Source organism: Aquarana catesbeiana, linkage group LG02 (assembly GCF_042186555.1).
Source record: "Aquarana catesbeiana isolate 2022-GZ linkage group LG02, ASM4218655v1, whole genome shotgun sequence".
Classification (NCBI taxonomy): Eukaryota; Metazoa; Chordata; class Amphibia; order Anura; family Ranidae; genus Aquarana; species Aquarana catesbeiana.
Window position 1 is genome coordinate 13,005,339 of NC_133325.1, and position 21,084 is coordinate 13,026,422.

A 21,084-nucleotide genomic window follows, 5' to 3' on the forward strand; every position below is an offset into this window, starting at 1 on the left:
TCTCTACAATCCTTCCTTCTACCTGGCCTGGTCATCCCCAACATCCTTTTCAGCATGGTCTAAAGCTGGTTTAATACGAATCCACCAATTCTTTGAATCCTCTAACATAATATCCTTCCCTCACCTTATGCGAACAACATAATCTACCACAGACAGAAACCTTCCAGTATCTTCAAATCAAAAACTTTTTAATCCAAAACAAACCTTTGGATACCATGCCTCTTACATTCTCTATTTTTGGACAGAGTTGAAAATCGGATCCACACAGACGTGGACTTATCTCTGATTTATATGCCCAATTACTCTCACATGCAACTTCCTCTCCCCCATCCTATACTTCTAAATGGGAGACAGATCTTCACCTCCACACAGATGACTTAAATTGGACTCAGATCTGGCAAGCAACTAAATCAGCCACGCCAAATATAGTTGCCCTAGAAACAAAATACAAAGTGATTACCAGATGGTATTTAGTTTCAGCCATAATAGCCAAATTTAGCCAACAATACCCTTCCAACTGTTTGAGGTTGTACCAAATTGGGCACCCACATACATAAAGTCAGGTCCATAAATATTGGGACATCAACACAATTCTAATCTTTTTGGCTCTATACACCACCACAATGGATTTGAAATGAAACAAACAAGATGTGCTTTAACTGCAAACTTTCAGCTTTAATTTGAGGGTATTTACATACAAATCAGATGAATGGTGTAGTAATTACAAGAGTTTGTATATGTGCCTCCCACTTTTTAAGGGACCAAAAGTAATGGTACAATTGGCTGCTCAGCTGTTCCATGGCCAAGTGTGTGTTATTCCCTCATTATCCCATTTACAAGGAGCAGATAAAAGGTCCAGATTTCATTTCAAGTGTGCTATTTGCATTTGGAATCTGTTGCTGTCAACTCTCAATATCAGATCCAAAGAGCTGTCACTATCAGTGAAGCAAGCCATCATTAGGCTGAAAAAACAAAACAAACCCATCAGAGAGATAGCAAAAACATTAGGTGTGGCCAAATCAACTGTTTGGAACATCCTTAAAAAAGAATGCATCGGTGAGCTCCAAAAGACCCGGAAGACCACGAAAAACAACTGTGGTGGATGACCAAAGAATTCTTTACCTGGTGAAGAAAACACCCTTCGCAACAGTTGGCCAGATCAAGAACACTCTCCAGGAGGTAGGTGTATGTGTGTCAAAGTCAACAATCAAGAGAAGACTTCACCAATATGAATACAGAGGGATCACCACAAGATGTAAACCATTGGTGAGCCTCAAAAACAGGAAGGCCAGATTAGAGTTTGCCAAACAACATCTAAAAAAGCCTTCACGGTTCTGGAACAACATCCTATGGACAGATGAGACCAAGATCAACTTGTACCAGAGTGATGGGAAGAGAAGAGTATGGAGAAGGAAAGGAACCGCTCAAGATCCAAAGCATACCACCTCATCAGTGAAGCATGGTGGTGGTAGTGTCATGGCGTGGGCATGTATGGCTGCCAATGGAACTGGTTCTCTTGTATTTATTGATGATGTGACTGCTGACAAAAGCAGCAGGATGAATTCTGAAGTGTTTCGGGCAATATTATCTGCTCATATTCAGCAAAATGCTTCAGAACTCATTGGACGGCGCTTCACAGTGCAGATGAACAATGACCCGAAGCATACTGCGAAAGGAACCAAAGAGCTTTTTAAGGGAAAGAAGTTGAATCTTATGCAATGGCCAAGTCAATCACCTGACCTGAATCAGATTGAGCATGCATTTCACTTGCTGAAGACAAAACTGAAGGGAAAATGCTCCAAGAACAAGCAGGAACTGAAGACATTTGCAGTAGAGGCCTGGCAGAGCATCACCAGGGATGAAACCCAGCGTCTGCTGATATCTATGCATTCCAGACTTCAGGCTGTAATTGACTGCAAAGGATTTGCAACCAAGTATTAAAAAGTGAAAGTTTGATGAATGATTGTTAATCCGTCCCATTACTTTTGGTCCCTTAAAAAGTGGAAGGCACATATACAAACTGTTGTAATTCCTACACCGTTCACCTGATTTGGATGTAAATACCCTCAAATTAAAGATGAAAGTCAACAGTTAAAGCACATCTTGTTTGTTTCATTTCAAATCCATTGCGGTGGTGTATAGAGCCAAAAAGATTAGAATTGTGTCGATGTCCCAATATTTATGGACCTGACTGGGAATGTCCTATAGCCAACTCATTTTGGACAAACGTTTTCAAAATCCTTTCTACAATGTTCAAGGTTACTTTACCTCCTGATCCTACTGTAGCAAACCTCAAATTTTAACTCTTCACCAATTTAAGCTCTTGCTCTTTGTAACAACAGCGGCTAAACAAACCATTGCAAAAGCATGGAAAAACAACTCCCTTTGCATACTATCTGTTAAACAAAGAGTGACGCAAGCTATGATCCATGCAAAGATTGAAGCAATCTTTTTAGACAAAATAGCCAAATTTGAATCTTTATGGAAACCATGGATCGAACATTACCTCCCCCTGGTATAGATAATACGTTAATATAAACTAAAAAGACCAGAATACCTACTTTACTTTTCTGATTCGTACTCTCTGAATATCCAGTTAAATAATAATCTCTGGAAACCCCTTCTCTCCCTTTCTTACCCCTATGCAAAACTTTCCCTTACCCTACTCCACATTCTACAGGTTCTATTACAAATGGGGACACTTGGGATGGTTGGTATTCTTGAGTTATTTTTGCCAGGTACCGCCAAGCCATAGAGTTGGATCTGGGCCCTGGTTTGAGTAGCCTATCTACCAACTAACCCGCAATATCTCGAATTGTCATCCCACTATTACCATTGTCCCCAACCTATTTTATATGTCTACGTGTTTATTGATTTTATATTACTACCTCTGTCCTGTATTCAATTGTTATCATTGCCAAGATAGAAATACCAATATTAAGAAGCATTACTTGTTATACAGACAGTCGGTATATACTATTGAATGATTTTACCTGACCAATCTTTATTCATCTGAGAAGCTTTGTTGTATGTTTCGACATTATATTGTATAAAAAGCTCTTACAATGCAAATTAATTGTATCTTGCAAAACACAATAAAATATTTAAACAAGAAACAACCAGTTGCAAATCTTATGCCGCGTACACACGGTCGGACTTTTCGTCTACAAAAGTCCGACAGCCTGTCCGACAGACTTCCGGCGGACTTCCGGCGGACTTTCGGCGGACTTGCAGCAGACTTTCTAACGAACGGACTTGCCTACACACGACCACACAAAAGTCCGACGGATTCGTACGTGATGACGTACACCGGACTAAAATAAGGAAGTTCATAGCCAGTAGCCAATAGCTGCCCTAGCGTGGGTTTTTGTCCGTCGGACTAGCACACAGACGAGCGGATTTCGGGGTCCGTCGTAGTTACGACGTAAAGATTTGAAGCATGTTTCAAATCTAAAGTCCGTCGGATTTGAGGCTGAAAAAGTCTGCTGAAAGTCCGGAGAAGCCCACACACGATCGGATTACCAGCCAGCTTTAGTCCGTCAGCGTCCGTTGGACTTTTGTAGATGAAAAGTCCGAGCGTGTGTACGCGGCATCAGAGTGTTTTTCTCCTCTTTTTTACCCTGATGACATGGTATCTCCACAAATATGCTTGGATTTTTGGATTTCATTTGCTTCTGAAGAAGTGAACATCACTTAATGAAATGTGTTGGAGTGAAGTCTAGCATTTATGTACCTGTCCTTCTGCATAGTGTTGTCTTCATGTGGAAACATACACCAACGCTGTCATGTCTATTTAATTCTTATACTAAGCTATATCCATAGTTCACCTTTTTTAAGCTTTAATATGTAATAAAAATATGTATTTAAAAAAATGATTATGTAGTTATTATTATTATATATTTTTCTATTTTTTATTATGTTTAATTAATTTATTGTAATGTAATTTAAACTTTGTTGGGTAACTCAAACAAAGTCCTATGGGCATGTTCTCCTTTTAGCTATTGGAAGTCATCAAAGTACCTGCTGTGAACCTCAGCAAATACGGGAGAACATACAAACTCCAGCTTGGTGCAATAGTAAATGACATGGTGGGATTACAGCAATGTTGTCCTGGGTTCCTTTTCCACCAGGAGTGTATTGAGTCTGTTCTCCTTGTATCTCTATGAGTTTTTCCCATGTTCTCATCTTCCCACCCACTGTCCAATAAAACGCTGACTAGTTGGCTTCTGTTTTTGCATATGGGTGATGGAGGTATAAGGGCCTGCACTTACAGGCTATTGTTCGCATACCATACAAGTCTATGGGAATGCAAAACCCGGTTGAAGCAGGTCAAATGCTGGTTCAGAAGATTCCAGAAGCAGCTGAAACTGATGCTATTAACACAAGCCTGAAGCCCTTCAACCATAGGTGTGCAAACAGGGTGTGCCAGTAGGGTTGCCTCCTCATCCCTTTAAACCCAAACACATATGAATTACACAGGTTCTGAGGTTAATTTAATGTAGTTAAGGCACTGAGTGAGTTTCATTACCACCTTAATCAGCCACAGAACCTGTGTAATTCATATGTGTTCGGTTTTAAAGGGATGATGTGGTAACCCTATGTGCCAAGTGTGCCTGGGCGCACACCAAATACCCCATGTGGCACAGATTCCCCTTGCTGCCTGGGCCCCTATGTCATTTACCGGACCCTTCCTTTTCTGAATGAACACAGTGAGTAATCAGTACCGATCACTCACTGTGTCCATACATACCCGAAGCATTGTAAACTGTGTTATATGCACACACACACATGGATGTGTGCTTGAGCTTTGGGGTGTACACATTTGGGAGATTTTAGGTTCCCTGCCCAGTTACATGAGTTATACAGTGGCAAAAATAATAATTTGATCTCCTGCAAATTTTGTAAGTTTGCCCACTTACAAAGAAATGAAGGGTCTATAATTTTAATCATAGGTGTAGTTTAAATGATAGAGACAAAATATCAACCAAAAATCCAGAAAAAAAAAAACACATAAAAACACAAATGTTATAAATTGAGTTGCAGTTCAGTGAGTAAAATAAGTATTTGATGCCCAAGCAAAACATGACTTAGTACTTGGTGGAGAAACCCTTACTGGCAAGCACAGAGGTAAGAAGTTTCTTGTAGTTGGTTATGAGGTTTGCACACAACTCAGGAGGGATTTTGGTCCACTCTTCTTTACAGATCTTCTCTAAATCCTTAAGGTTTCTTGGCTGTCGCTTTGAAACTCTCCATAAATTTGCTATAGGATTAAGGTCGTGGAGACTGACTAGGCCACTCCATGACCTTCATGTGCTTCTTATTGAGCCACTCCTTTGTTGCCTTGGTGGTATGTTTTGGGTCATTGTTGTGGACCCATCCGTGACCCATCTTCAGTGTTCTGGCTGGGGGAAGAAGGTTCTCATCCAAGATTTTACAATACGTGGCCCCGTCCATTGGCCCCTCAATGCGGCAAAATCAGCCTGTACCTTTAGCAGAGAAACCGCTCCAAAGCATCATGTTAGCACCTCCGTGCTTGGCTGTAGGGATGGTGTTCTTAGAGTCATAGTCAACATTTTTCTTCCTCCAAGCACGGCGAGTCAAGTTAATGCCAAAGAGCTCAATTTCTGTCTCATCTGACCACATCACTTTCTCCCAATCCTTCTCTGAATCATTTAGATGCTCATTGGCAAAATAATCTATAGCTGCATATTGTGTTACCAATGGTTTGAGATCATTCACAAGCTCCTCCCATTTAGTTCTGGGCTGATCCCTCACTTTTCTCATGATCATCCTCACCCCATGAGGGGAAACCTTGCATGGAGCTCCAGACCGAGGGTGATTGATGGTTATGTTGTAATTCATCCATTTGCAAATAATCGCTCCAACAGTTGTCTCCTTCTAACCAAGCTTTTTTGCTGATGGTCTTGTAGCCCATTCCAGCCTTGAGTAGGTCTACAATCTTGTCCCTGATGTCCTTTAACAGCTCTTTGGTCTTGCCCGTGATGGTAAAGTTTTTATGGAAAAAAGCGATTCTGTGGAGAGGTGTCTTTTATACACATAATGAGTTGTTGTTAGGAGAACCTTCTTACATTGACAGGACTAATCTGTGTACCACATGAGCACCTACGGGAGAGAGAATTATTGTTGGTTTGTCAAGAGATCAAATACTTATTTTACTCACCGAACTGCAACCTCATTTAAATAATACATTTATTTTTTATTTGGTTACCATTTACTTCAGTCTACATACCGCTTGTGTCTGCCGAAGCCCAAATATCAGCCAGACAGAAAAGAGTATACCAACAAGGGATCTCATTCTGCAATAATCTGCAGGAACAAAAAAAAAGTGTTATATTATTCTACATGAATTTCTGTACGCCCTACCTAAGCTACATGTAGATGTAAGAAATGGGTTTTGACATATGAAATCTGGAATCCTTTGGGGCTAACCAGTAAAAGGGGCCCCACTAACATCCTTTTTCATGTGGGATGATAGCTGATGTGAAAAATATTATTTTTTAATATTATATTATTCTACACAATATTTTTATTATTATATTATATGTATTTTTTTATTATTCTACATTCATTTTATCGTTCTTATTTTTCTTTATACGTTTGTCATGATTTTATTATTGTTCTCGGGGACTTGAGTACCTTATATTTTTACTTTCATGTATAATATTTCATGTCCCAGGCTCCCCGCGCTAGCATGCGAAGGCGAACGTGTGTGTCGGTCCCATACACACACACGCAAACAGCAATTGTCCCATACATGTGATGTATCGCCACAAACATCAGATCATGGGCAGTAATTGTAGCACCGGACCTCTTCTGTAAATCTAAAGTGGTAGCCTGTAAAAGCTTTGAAAGCGTCGCCTATGGATAGTAAAATGTACGCCGTTTGTCGCCGTTGCTATTTTTTCCCCAAAAATTGCGTTTGAGAAACCGCTGCGCAAATACCGTGTGGCACAGTCAGAGTGTACCCTGGCAGAGCTCACACATCACGCATACAGTCGGATCCAGTGGCGGGTGGTGTTTTTATTTTGGGGGGGGCAGCAAATAACAACCACCCCCCGATCGGCCAGTGGCACCCCCCATGCTGTCTGTCGGGTCACCCGCACTGGCGGTTGGTTGGTAATCCAGCCCCACACTTACCCCCCCATCTAAGTCGAGAGTGGGCAGTGCTCCTACGGGCGGTGGCTTCCATTGCGTCTCCTCCTCCTCTGCATCACGGTGGTTTCCGCCATGCATCTCCTTCCTCCTCCTCCTAGGCATCCAATAGGATCACCTGTCCTTTCAGCCAATTGGGTGACGTGTGTCAAGACCCGCTTCCTGACTGGCCAGGAGGAGGATCAGTGTGACAATAGCGAATATTCATTCGCTATTGTCACACACCTGGGTGGGTTCAGGGCACAGTGCTCTGCGCTCAGAGCCCGCCCTTTTTTGAAGCTCTAATCATGTACTTAAAAAAAAAAAAAAAAATTGGAATCCATGCATCCGGCGCCCTGCATGTTGATTAGGGGGCCGGACGCATGGATGGGGGGGTGGCACCCATGCACCCCTAATGGACGGGCTGCCACTGGTCAGATCCCACAAACAAATTAAAAACCCCTGTGACATAAAAAATTGCAAAGCCCGCCAATTTATTATCTAGGGCCTCTGATTTTAAAAAAATATATAATGTTTGGGGGTTCTAAGTAATTTTCTACCATAAAAAAAAAAAAAATGATTGTTACATGTAAACAAAAAGTACCAGAAAAAGCTTGGTCTTCAAGTGGCTTTCTCCTATAAAATTAATTAGAATCCTTGGGGATTCTTTATATGTTTGTCTTGATTTTATTATTGTTCCCAGGGACTCGAGTACCTTATTTTTTTACTTTCATGTATAATATTTCATGTCCCCGCCTCCCCGTGCTAGCACGCAAAGGTGAACGTGTGCGTCGGTCCCATACCCAAGCATTATATATTTACTCAAAGCAGAGGCCCCGGAGAATAAAATAGTGGCTTTTCAAATACAAATTTTCAGGAAAACATACACTTAAATGAATTATGGCTCACACAAACACAATATAATACCCATTTTTTTGGTAAAATATAAAAGATGGTGCTGCGTCAAGTAAATAGATACCAAACATGTCAAGATTAAAACCTGGGCTCGCCTGTGAAATGGAAGCCTTCACTCCGTATGCGTGTCGGACCTACTGTGTGAGTCGGATCCCACAAACAATTTATAACATCACTAATGTTATAGAAAGTGTTGAAAGAAAAGCTTGTTGGCAGTGGGGTGGAATTGCATTGCCGCCCATACTATAGCCACAAAATTTCTCCTGCATTTAATGCATTCCTATGCAGCCGCCCCCACCGATCCTCCTATCCTGCTTCTCTCTGCTGCTCCCGCAGGGCTCTCCACCGCACCCATACTCTCTGCCAACCCCGTGCTCTCCACATCACCCCCATGTTCTCCGCTGCCCCCCATGCTCTCTGCCACCCCCCATACTCTCCACCTCCCCCATGCTCTCTGCTACCCCCCATACTCTCCACCCCCCCCATACTCTCCACCTCCTCCCATGCTCTCTGCCACCCCCCATGCTCTCTGCCACCCCCCATACTCTCCACCTTCCCCCATGCTCTCTGTCACCCCCATACTCTCCACCTCCCCCCATGCTCTCTGCCACCCCCTATGCTCTCTGCCACCCCCCATACTCTCCACCTTCCCCCATGCTCTCTGCCACCCCCCATACTCTCCACCTTCCCCCATACTCTCCACCTCCCCCCATACGCTCCACCTCCCCCCATGCTCTCTGCCACCCCCTCATACTCTACACCTCCACCCATACTCTCCACCTCCCCCATGCTCTCTGTCACCCCCCATACTCTCCACCTCCCCCTCATACTCTCCACCTCCCCCATGCTCTCTGCCACCCCCCATGCTCTCTGCCACCACCCCGTACTCTCCACCTCCCCCCATGCACTCCACCTCCCTCCATGCTCTCTGCCACCCCCCATACTCTCCACCTTCCCTCATGCTCTCTGTCACCCCCATACTCTCCACCTCCCCCCATACGCTCCACCTCCCCCCATGCTCTCTGCCACCCCCTCATACTCTCCACCTCCACCCATGCTCTCCACCTCCCCCATGCTCTCCACCTCCCCAATGCTCTCTGCCACCCCCCTGTGCTCTCTGACATCCCCCATACTCTCCACCTCCCCCCCATACTCTCCACCTCCCTCCCATACTCTCCACCTCCCCCCATGCTCTCTGCCACCCCCTCATACTCTCCACCTCCCCCCATGCTCTCTGCCACCCCCCATGCTCTCCACCTCCCCCCATGCTCTCCACCTCCCCCATGCTCTCCGCCATCCCCCCCATACACTCCACCTCCCCCGCCATGCTCTCCACCTCCCTCCATGCTCTGTGCCACCCCCCCATACTCTCCGCCTTCCCCCATACTCTCTGTCCCCCATACTCTCCGCCCCCCCTCTTAATATATATATATATATTTTTTTTATTTTTTATTTGTATATATTTTCTATGTTTTACTTTTCATTATGAGCATTTCTTATGTCTATTAGTAGCCTCAGTCATATTCGTGGTAATATATATATTATTTTTTGGGGTGATTTTCACATTTGATATTTAATGTTTATGTGATTATACGTATTCAATAATTAGTTTTTCAGCGTCTTTTCACAAAACATTTTTTATTTTCACTCAGATTTGTAGCGCATACATTCCCTTGTGGTGAGAGATGTTATCATTATTTTAATAGTGAACAGCGCCAATCCCCTTTTCATAGTTTATAGCATTTGGACGTCACCGTTCGTATTGGTGTCTGTCCTGAGCGCGGAATACTAGTATACATATGCTTACCTTGGTGTCTTTCCCCCTGCGCCCTGACGTTGCTGCCTGTATCCTGACCTTGAGCCTGTTTCTGTCCTGATCCGATCCCTATCCCGAGCCCATCCTGTACTTGTCCCTCCTGTTTCCTGATTTCCTTGGATCCCTGCCCTGCAGCCTATCCATCCATCCTCACCCTGTCCTGTTGGTTTCCCGTCCTTGCCCATCTGCTGACCTCCATGTGTATGACCTTGGCCTGGCTTTGTTTACGATTCTGGTATTTCCATTTATCTGTATATACTATTTGTTGTTTGTGGGCCTGTGGTTGGTTTTTGCACTGTTTATATTTCACTTACTTGTCACCTATTTAATAAACACCATTATTTTTCACTTGCATGCTTTTCTGGTTTCCTCTGTGCAGTCCACACAGTCTGGTCTACTAAATTCCTTAACAGTATACCAAGGCCATCCCTGACCAGACATGGCTGCATTGAGGAACCATCCTGGTTTGTTAGTTCTGCTAATATGGATTTCAATTAAATCATGTATTATTCTCTGCTGGCAGAAGAGGATGGTGAATATTGTCATCAGATTTTAAAAGGGTGGACTTGTGACCAGCTGATGGAAACTATCCGATCAGCTTATTCCCTAGTGGATCAGGGGTATATGTCATTTAAAGATGTTCAGCCTCTGATCCAGTTATGTGTAAAACCAGCCCTGTCATGCATTCCCGAAGAAAGTGAGGATTTTTCTTCCCCCTTCAATTATGGCCAAGTTGAGTCTTTGGTATGGTTGTTAAAGGATGATCCAGCCTTATTCATGGAACATTATTCCTCTTGTTCCCAGCAGGTGTTGTTTGATTGCATCCATTCAGTGCAATCCCTGGTTAGTCAGGCTATGTGTGAATCAATGCTTGTTCAACCTGTGCTACAGGCATAGTCAGATCTGCTGCATTTAGCCAAATCACAACATTCCAGCCCTGCCATTAATAACCTGCCTTCCCAAGAATCTATCTCCCCGTCACCTATGGCAACCTCAGCTACAGCCCAGTTTACTCAGCTACCTACCAAATACTATTACCCAGTCTCCAAGTGTAGCACCTATCCTGCCTTCCATCCACTTGCCTCTTCTCCACCTATAACAATCCCACAAAACCCTCCTCCAGCCACTGTTCCTTGGTCTTCCTTTTGCCCAGCTACATTCTTTTCTTACAGCCCTGCACCTAAATAAAAAGCTGCAGTGGCTAAACCAAAAAAGAAATGAAAGTTCTTTCCAACCCACACCATCCTACCAGTAACCCAACCTGCCTCCACACCAACCAACCTGTTCCAACCTGCATTCATGCCAGTTGAACTTGATGACCCACCTAAACCTGCCAACCCAGTGCCTGCTATCCAGTGTGATGTCCTGATGTCTGCCTTCCAGCCCAAAGTCTCGGTGCCCGATTTCCAGCCTGATGTGCCCACCTTCCAGCTGGATGTCTCGGTGCCTGCCTTCCAACTTGATGTCTCTGCTTTCCAGTCTGATGTTCTGATGCCTGCCTTCCAGCCTGATGTTTTGGTGCCCGTCTTCCGGCCTGATGTGCCTGCCTTCCAGCCTGATGTGCCTGCCTTCCAGTCTGATGTGCTGATGCCTGTGCTCCAGCCCAAAGTCTTGGTGCCCGCTTCCCAGTCTGATGTGCCCGCTTTCCAGCCTGATGTCTTGATGCCTGCCTTCCAGCCCGAAGTCTCGGTGCCCGCTTTCCAGTTGGATGTTTCGGCGCCTGCCTTCCAGCTTGAGGTCTCTGCTTTCCAGTCTGATATTATTATTATTACTATTTATTTATGTTACTTATATAACGCCGTCAATTTACGCAGCACTTTACATATACATTGTACATTCACATCAGTCCCTACCCTCAAGGAGCTTACAATCTAAGGTCCCTAACTCACATTCATACATACTAGGGACAATTTAGACAGAATCCAATAATTGATTGCTGAAGATAAAATTTAAGAGACTTGTACCATCATCCAGGAATCTAAATATAAAGGGACTGGGAGCCTGGTCCCTAACCAGGCTACCACAAGAACATGGGGGGCAGTTGGACTATCGTGGTACAGTAGGACAATAAAGTTCAAGTATATGACAGGTATACAAATATAAAAAAGTTTTATTAATGCAGAGATAATGGTCAGTTACAAGTTAAAACTTGATAACAGTTCATATATATCACCAAAATAATTAACCCCGGAAAGGGAGGATCACAGTGGGACAATTGATCACAGATAGTAACTCGACTAGTTTTGCGGACAATGGCCGCTTCATCAAGAGGGTATCTGTGAATTAATTAACAAATGATCAAAGAACAATGTAGTTGCCCAAAGGCATGAGCAATGAAAAACTTTTAATATGGCATGACAGTTAAACAAAATTATTTTGTACATAAAGGGGGGAAGGAAGAGCAAGGCTGCTTACCCATGTCCTGGCAGTCCCCGACCTGGATGAACTAACAAACATGATGGACTGGAATCTAGATAAATAAAGTAAGGCAAAAAGGGTAGGTATATTGTGGACTTACAAAGCCACAAAATGGTGAACCAGTGATGAACACGGTTGCCCCTCTGCCCCCCCCCCCCCCCCCTCTATCGCTCCCATCCATCCCACTCTGCAGCATTAAAACAAAGAACCCATTGACTATGTGTCTTGGGGGGGGCTCCCAATCATACATAGTATTTCTTAGTTTAATCAATTAACCTTTGCTAAATTTAGCTCCATGCAACCACTCATTACGGATGTCCAAAGTTTGGGCTGGATAGACTCCATGATCATATTACAGGCTACCGCCTAACCATTAACAAGTTGTACCCCATGATGTTTACAAGTCCCATTGCCCTCTTTCTGCCTTGGGCTTCCACCGTGAACTTACAAGGGTTGCATTGGCTTTACAGGGTACTTACTTCATCCATTTATAGCAACTATATACACTTTATGTTACATCATTTTTTTATACATTTCATTCCCATTTCCTTAGATTTCCCATTGTTATTTATTTTTTGATTTATCATTGCATCTGAGCCTTACTGCTTGTCCCTTTCTGCCCCCCTATGACAGGCACTGGTGCGTGGTGCCCCATCTCTGTGTCCTTCCGCCCGGTGGGTTCCCTGGTGGAGAGGTCGGTCCCGGTCTCTGGGCCGCCTCCTCCTTTTTGCATGTCAGAGTCACCTATAAGGGGCATGCTCTGACATTAGCAATGTTCCAGGCCAGTTTTAGTGCACCAAGGGTTAACAGCAGCAACAGTCACCGAGGTTCTGCACTCAGGTCTTTACTCACCTGAGGTCCTTGGGTACTTGGATGCCTCCCTCCAGTGTCAGGTAGACATTAGAAATGTGCACACTGAAATATTTCATTTCAGAATTTCGTTTTCGTCCGAAAAATAAATTTAGTTAGTTACTCCCGAAATTCGTTTTTATTCATTTCATTTTTCGTTAAAAATTGCATTCGTCCGAAAATCCAAATTAAGGTTGAATCAGTCATTGAAGGCTTATGGTGTCTGTCGAATGTTCAAAGAGGATTCGATGGAGCAGCTAAACTGTACGACGCTACGCTATGTGGAATCTTTTCTCCCCTATGTGGAATCTTTTCTCCCCTATGTGGAATCTTTTCTCCCCTATGTGGAATCTTTTTTCCCCTACGTCGAATCTTTTCTCTCTATGTAGAATAATCTTGGACTAATAGAGTTAAGGTTAGGCACATTCGACTAGAGGTCGACTGATATGGGTTTTTCTCTGGCCGATGCCGATATTTAGAAATCGCGGTAGCCGACGGCCGATATATGATGTCGATTTTTTTGGGCCGATATATTAGGCCAATTTTTTTTTTCTTTTTTTTTTTTCCCTTCATCTCATAAAATCTAACAGTTAGACCCCTTTCACACTGAGGCGTTTTTCAGGCACTTTTGGGCTAAAAAAAGCGCCTGTAAAGTGCCAGTAAAACGGCTCCCCTGCAGTCTCAGTGTGATATCCCGAGTGCTTTCACACTGAGGCGATGCGCTGGCAGGATGTTAAAAAAAAGTCCTGCAAGCAGCATCTTTGGAGCGGTGTATACCGCTTCTTCACCACTCCTGCCCATTGAAATGAATGCGCACCGCTGCCAAAGCGCCTGCAAAGCGCCTGCAAAGCGTTTCGGCAGCAGCGCTTCAGGGGCGCATTTAACCCCTTCCTCGGCCGCTAGCTGGGTTATAAGCGCCCTGCTAGCAGCTGAATAGCGCCGCTAAAATGACGGTAAAGCGCTGCTAAAACTAACAGCATTTTAACGTCAACGCATGCCCGCTCCAGTGTGAAAGCAGCCTTAAGTAATAAGTGATACAGAAAATTTTTTACATTTAAACATTTATTAAACAAAACAAACCTCCAATCAGTTCACTTGTATGTATGATTTAGATAAAAAGAAAAATAACTATATCTTAAATATTAAATACACAAAAACAGGTATTCAAAACTTTTGGACAAAAAAAAATGGGCTAACTTTACTTCTTTTTTTTTTTTATTTCATTAGTGTATTTTTTTTTTTAAATTGCGTTTGAAAGACCGCTGCGCAAATACCGTGTGACATAAAATATTGCAACAACCGCTATTTTATTCCCTAGGGTCTCTGCTAAAAAAATATATATAATGTTTGGGGGTTCTAAGTGATTGTCTAGGAGAAAATACAGGATTTTTACTTGTAAGCAACAAGTGTCAGAAAAGATTTAGTCTTTAAATGGTTAAACTGAGAACTTCTACACATGGAGTTCAGTCTATTGATAAAAGAACCTGAAGAGATACAATGTATCTTCTTATCAGACTTGGCAGGCTGCCCAGGGAGGAGAGAAGTCTTTCCACAGATAATGTCAGGCAACTTGCATTGACTTCTATTACAGAAGTCATTTGCAAGTCCCGCTGAAGTTATAATCGGCTTTTTTTATCAGCACAATTGGCCGATGCCGATTAAGTAAAAAAAGCCAAATATCAGCCGATATATCGGTCGACCTCTACATTCAACCACAGGTTTAATGCGCACAGATTGTTATTGTCATCATCATGTCGAATCTCCTATCTATATCGAACTGTTGTAGCAACGAAAATGAAAATAAAGCATTTGTTTATGTTGGATCTTTCGTTTTTCGGATTCTGCACTTTCGTTATCGTTTGTTAAAACGATAAAGAAAATACCTGAAATTCGGACGAAAATGCATTCGGGCGAAAACGAATGCACATGTCTAGTAGACATGTCTTTAGTGGACTCTCCAGACCAGGTCCTAGGTGAAACGTGGGCAGCACAGTGGTTAGTGGCTAACACCTCCACCTGGCAGCACTCGGGTCTCTGTTCGAATCCCAACCACGGCACTACCTTCCCGGACTTTGCATGTTCTCTCTGTGCCTGTGTGGTACTCCGGTTTCCTCCCACACTCCAAAGACATGCTGGTAAGTTAATTGGATCCTGTCTAAATTGGCCATAGTATGTGTATGTATGAATGTGAGCAAGGGACCTTAGATTGTAAGCTTCTTGTGGGCAGGGACTGATGTGAATGTATAATATATAGATATATATATCTATATCTATGTGTGTGTCTGTAAAGTGCTGCGTAAATTAGCGGTGCTATATAAGTACCTGTAATAAGTAAAAAAATATAATAAATCCCTCTGGTTTAGCTTCAGATGTTCTTAGCAATTAGGTCCCCCAACTTTAGCATAGCTGGGATCTCGATGAGCTCAGGTAAGTTTCAGCTGGGCTGTCTGGGAGGGCAGGAGCACTTCAGGCTGGGAACTTCTCCAGGACAAGAACCAGGCTGCTCCAGATCCTAGACTATTTATGCATTCTGCAGCCACTAGGGATGGGCTGAACGACAACCTGCTCGGTTCGCACCAGAACTTTCGGACATCGCGAAAGTTTGGAACCGAATAAGGAACCCCATTGAAGTCTATGGGAGCCAAACGTGAAAAATCAAAAGTGCCTGCTTTGAAGGCTTTTATGCAAGTAAATGGGCATACAATGGTTATGGGGGTCCGGTTACTGCCCAGGGGGAAATGTATCAATGAAAAAAAAGTTTGTAAAAACCGTCATTTTTAAATGAGCAGTGATTTATTGGAAGCTTAACCACTTGCCAACCGCCTCACGCTGATATACGTTATCTGCCTCCAGCTGGTGGTGGGTCCTATCGGACTCCCCCCGGTGCCCGAGGCGGCTGGCATTTGTTCGCGGGCGATCAGACGTGAGGGGGAGGCCACCTCCTCGCGATCACTCCCGGCGAATGAAATCCTTCCTCTGCCTCTGTAATGTAAACAGCGGCAGAGGAAGTGATGTCACCTCTCCTCGAGCTGGTCTTTTCGCTCCGGCGCCGAGGAGAGAAGACATTAATGTGAGTTACACCAACACTACACTAACAGTAGAACACACTAGGCACACTTTTCACCCCCATCACCCCCCGTTCACTCTCCTGTACCCCCTGTCACAGTGACACCAATAGCAGTTTTTTTTTTTTTTTTGCATTGGTGTCAGTTTGTGACAGTTATAAGTGTTAGGGCAGTTAGGGTTAGCCCCCTTTAGGTCTAGGGTACCCCCTTTAGGTCCAGGGTACCCCCCTAACCCCCCCTAATAAAGGTTAACCCCTTGACCACCCCCCGTCACCAGTGTCACTAAGCGATTGTTTTTCTGATCGCTGTATTAGTGACACAGGTGACGCTAGTTAGGGAGGTAAGTATATAGGTTCGCTGTCAGTGTTTTATAGCGACAGGGACCCCCCATATACTACCTACTAAAGGTTTTAACCCCCTGATTGCCCCCTAGTTAACCCTTTCACCAGTGATCACCGTATAAGTGTTACGGGTGACGCTGGTTAGTTAGTTTGTTTTTTATAGTTTATTATAGTTTCAGGGCACCCGCCGTTTATTACCTTATAAAGGTTTAACCCCCTAATTGCCCTGCGGTGATATAAGTTACGTTTTTAGGGTCAGATAAGGTCTGCGTCGCCCCAGGCAGCGTCAGGTTAGTGTCAGTACCGCTAAAACCCACGCACGCAGCATACACCTCCCTTAGTGGTATAGTATCTGAACGGATCAATATCTGATCCGATCAGATCTATACTAGCGTCCCCAGCAGTTTAGGGTTCCCAAAAACGCGGTGTTAGCGGGATCAGCCCAGATACCTGCTAGCAACTGCGTTTTGCCCCTCCGCCCGGCCCAGCCCAGCCCACCCAAGTGAAGTATCGATTGATCACTGACACTTACAAAACACTAAACGCATAACTGCAGCGTTCGCAGAGTCAGGCCTGATCCCTGCGATCGCTAACAGTTTTTTGGTAGTGTATTGAATCAGTCGCTAACAGTCAGGAGCTTTTTTGCCTGTGAGTCTCACTAGTGTACCCCTAAATTTAGAGGCCAAAATGGCAAATCGAAGGTACACTAGTGAAGAGGCCTACATGTTTCTGAGCATGACAGATAGTGAAGAGGAAGTCACTCATCTGTCAGATTCAGGCTCAGAATACGATCCTGTAGAGGACAGCGGCTCCATGACAGATAGCTCTGATGACGGAGTTGTGGTCCCTGCCAAGGTAAGGCGTACCAGACCCCAATCTTCTTCTGTCCTTGAAGTGCAAGAACCGCAGGTCCCTCGTATGGAGCAGAGAAGTACTAGCGCCGCTATTCCTTCTGGTGAACTGGCAAGCACCAGCGGCCTAGTACACCCTGGTCGTACATCCAGCACTGCAGTATCACGTGGTGACGTGGCGAGTCCCATAAGTGCAGTTCAAGCTGGCGAGGTGGCAAGCACAAGTAGTGTCCCGCTGCCACCAAGAAGACGAACACAGGCCCGTCGTGCCCATAGTGCAATTCCTGCTGCATTCGCCAATCCGAATTGGGAACCCACCACTTCTGCAGCACCCGTACTTCCCCCATTCACTGGCCAACCCGGAATTCAGGTGGAAACAGTTGATTTTACGCCACTGGATTTTTATTTGCTGTTTTTCACCGAAGATCTCTATAGATCTATTGTGGACCAAAGCAATTTATACGCTGGTCAACACATCGCCACTAATCCCCAGTCCTCCCTTGCCAGAGATTGGAGACCAATTACGGTCTCCGAATTTAAGATCTTTCTGGGCCTTTCCCTCAACATGGGCATAACCAAAAAGAGTGAGTTGTGGTCATATTGGTCCACTGACCCAATTTACCATATGCCCGTGTTCTCTGCCTCCATGACCAGGGCACGATACGAGCAGATTTTGCGGTTCATGTACTTCAACAACAATGAACTCTGTCGTCCTCGTGGAGACCCTGAATACGATCGGCTCTACAAAATTCGGCCCCTCGTAAACCACTTCAACCACGTTTTGCAGACTTGTTTACTCCCCATCAAGTTGTCTGCATTGATGAGTCCCTGATTAAATTTTCTGGCCGCTTGTCATTCAAACAGTACCTTCCCAGCAAGCGTGCCAGATACGGGGTCAAGATGTATAAGCTCTGTGACAGGGCCACAGGCTATACATGTAGATTTATGGTTTACGAGGGCAAAGATAGTCACGTAGAGCCGACAAACTGCCCTGATTACATAGGAAGCGCTGGCAAGATAGTGTGGGACTTGGTGTCACCCTTATTCGGAAAGGGGTACCACGTGTACATGGACAATTATTACACGAGCGTGCCACTTTTTAGTCATCTTTTTGATCATCAGATTGGAGCATGTGGCACCGTGCGATCTAATCGTCGGGGCTTTTCCCAGCGGCTTGTAGATTCCCGTCTTAGGCTGGGGGAGAGAGCCTGCTTGAAGTATAATAACTTGCTCGCTATGAAGTGGAGGGATAAGAAGAATGTTTTCGTTCTTACCTCCCTTCATGCAGACACGACGGTCCAAATTACTACGGCGACTGGTGTTGTGGAGAAACCCCTCTGTGTCCACGAATATAACCAAAATATGGGAGGGGTGGACCTCAACGACCAGTTGTTGGTGCCGTACCTAGTTGCCCGTAAGGCCAGACGCTGGTACAAAAAAGTGTCTGTTTATTTATTTCAATTGGCTTTGCTGAATGCTCATGTGCTATACAGGGCTTCAGGACGGACTGGATCCTTCCTTACATTCCAGGAAGAGATCGTCAGAGCCCTTCTGTTTCCAGACGGTGCTCCACCTCACCTTCCCCAACCAAATGCAGTAAGCCGACTGCATGAGAGGCATTTTCCTTATGTCCTCCCGAGTACCCCTACCCAACGAGCCCCCCAAAAAAGATGTCATGTCTGCAGCAAGCGGGGATATAGGCGTGACACCCGGTATTCTTGTCCCTCCTGTCCTGACAATCCTGGTCTATGCATTGGTGAATGTTTTGAACACTACCATACACTAGTTGAGTATTAGCGTAGGGTACAGCACTGCACAGACTAGGACACACTTTCACAGGGTCTCCCAAGATGCCATTGCATTTTGAGAGACCCAAACCTGGAACCGGTTACAGTTATAAAAGTTACAGTTATAAAAAAAAATGTAAAAGAAAAAAAATACACAAAAAAAATATAAAATAAAAAAAAAAAAATAGTTGTCGTTTTATTGTTCTCTCTCTCTCTCTCTATTCTCTTTCTATTGTTCTGCTCTTTTTTACTGTATTCTATTCTGCAATGTTTTATTGTTGTTATGTTCTATCATGTTTGCTTTTCAGGTATGTAATTTTATAGTTTACTGTGTTTTATTGTTAACCATTATTTTGTTTTCAGGTACGCCATTCAGCTGCAGCGCGGATTTATTTATCTTGACAGCGTTTGCTCCCACGATACATAAAGCCGTGACTCCAGCGCTGTCGGAGGTGATTTCACCACCACAGTTACATACTTCAGCATATATGCCGAAGCGCGGGGGCAGCAGCGGGCGGAGGAGCGATTTGCTTCTACCTTTTGCGGGAGGATGCCCCCATGCTTCAGCATATATAAACGGTGCATGTATGCCCATCATTAGAAGTGGGTGGATGAAGGGAGGTAGTCTAATGGTGGGCATACCCACTGATCAATCTCTTTTTTTCGTTCAGCTCACAGGCTGCATGAAAAAAAAGTTTACAATATATGCCCAACAAGGACCAGCAGGGTACTGGTATGTTGCTGGACTTTGAGTGGTTATACCAGAATGATGCCTGCAGGTTTAGGTATCATCTTGGTATAATTCTTTTCAGCCAGCGGTCGGCTTTCATGTAAATGCAATCCTAGCAGCTAATTAGCCTCTAGACTGCTTTTACAAGCAGTGGGAGGGAATGCCCCCCTCCCACCATCTTCCATGTTTTTCTCTGGCTCTCCTGTCCCAACAGGGAACCTGAGAATTCAGCCGTTGATTTGGCCAGCTGACCATAGAGCTGATCAGAGACCAGAATGGCTCCAATCATCTCTATGGCCTAAGAAACCTGAAGCTACAAGCATTTTATGACTTAGATTTTGCCGGATGTAAACAGCACCATTGGGAAATTGGGAAAGCATTTTATCACACCGATCTTGGTGTGGTCAGATGCTTTGAGGGCAGAGGAGAGATCTAGGGTCTAATAGACCCCAATTTTTTCAAAAAAGAGTACCTGTCACTACCTATTGCTACCATAGGGAATATTTACATTCCCTGAGATAACAATAAAAAGGCTAAAAAAAAAAAATTGAAAGGAACAGTTAAAAAATAAGATAAAAAAGAAAAAAAAAATAAGAAAAAAAAAAAAGCACCCCAGTCCCCCCCCGCTCTCGCGCAAAGGCAAACGCAAGCGTCGGTCTGGCGTCAAATGTAAACAGCAATTGCACCATGCATGTGAGGTATCACCGCGAAGGTCAGATCTAATTTTAGCAGTAGACCTCCTCTGTAAATCTAAAGTGGTAACCGGTAAAGGCTTTTAAAGGCTTTTAAAAATGTATTTAGTTTGTCGCCACTGCACGTTTGTGCGCAATTTTAAAGCATGTCGTGTTTGGTATCCATGTACTCGGCCTAAGATCATCTTTTTTTATTTCATCAAACATTTGATAAATATAGTGTGCTTTAGTGCATTAAAATTTAAAAAAGTGTTTTTTCCCAAAAAAATGCGTTTGAAAAATCGCTGCGCAAATACTGTGTGAAAAAAAAAAATGAAACACTCATCATTTTAATCTGTAGGGCCTTTGCTTTAAAAAATATATATAATGTTTGGGGGTTCAAAGTAATTTTCTTGCAAAAAATTGCAAAAATTTTCATGTAAACAATAAGTGTCAGAAAGGGCTTTGTCTTCAAGTGGTTAGAAGAGT

The 21,084-nt window shown here is 44.0% G+C and overlaps 1 protein-coding gene across 4 annotated transcripts in view; it reads right to left on the reverse strand.

Annotated features, from left to right (window-relative positions):
• Nucleotides 1-21,084, reverse strand: part of LOC141126648 (ecto-ADP-ribosyltransferase 5-like) — a 75,771-nt gene that overhangs the window by 47,806 nt on the left and 6,881 nt on the right. For all 4 annotated transcript variants that reach the window (XM_073612587.1, XM_073612586.1, XM_073612584.1 and 1 more), the window contains one exon: nt 6,251-6,327. In XM_073612587.1, the coding sequence (XP_073468688.1) occupies nt 6,251-6,316 (66 nt within the window). In that variant the 5' untranslated portion in view covers nt 6,317-6,327. The remainder of the gene's footprint in view (nt 1-6,250; nt 6,328-21,084) is intronic.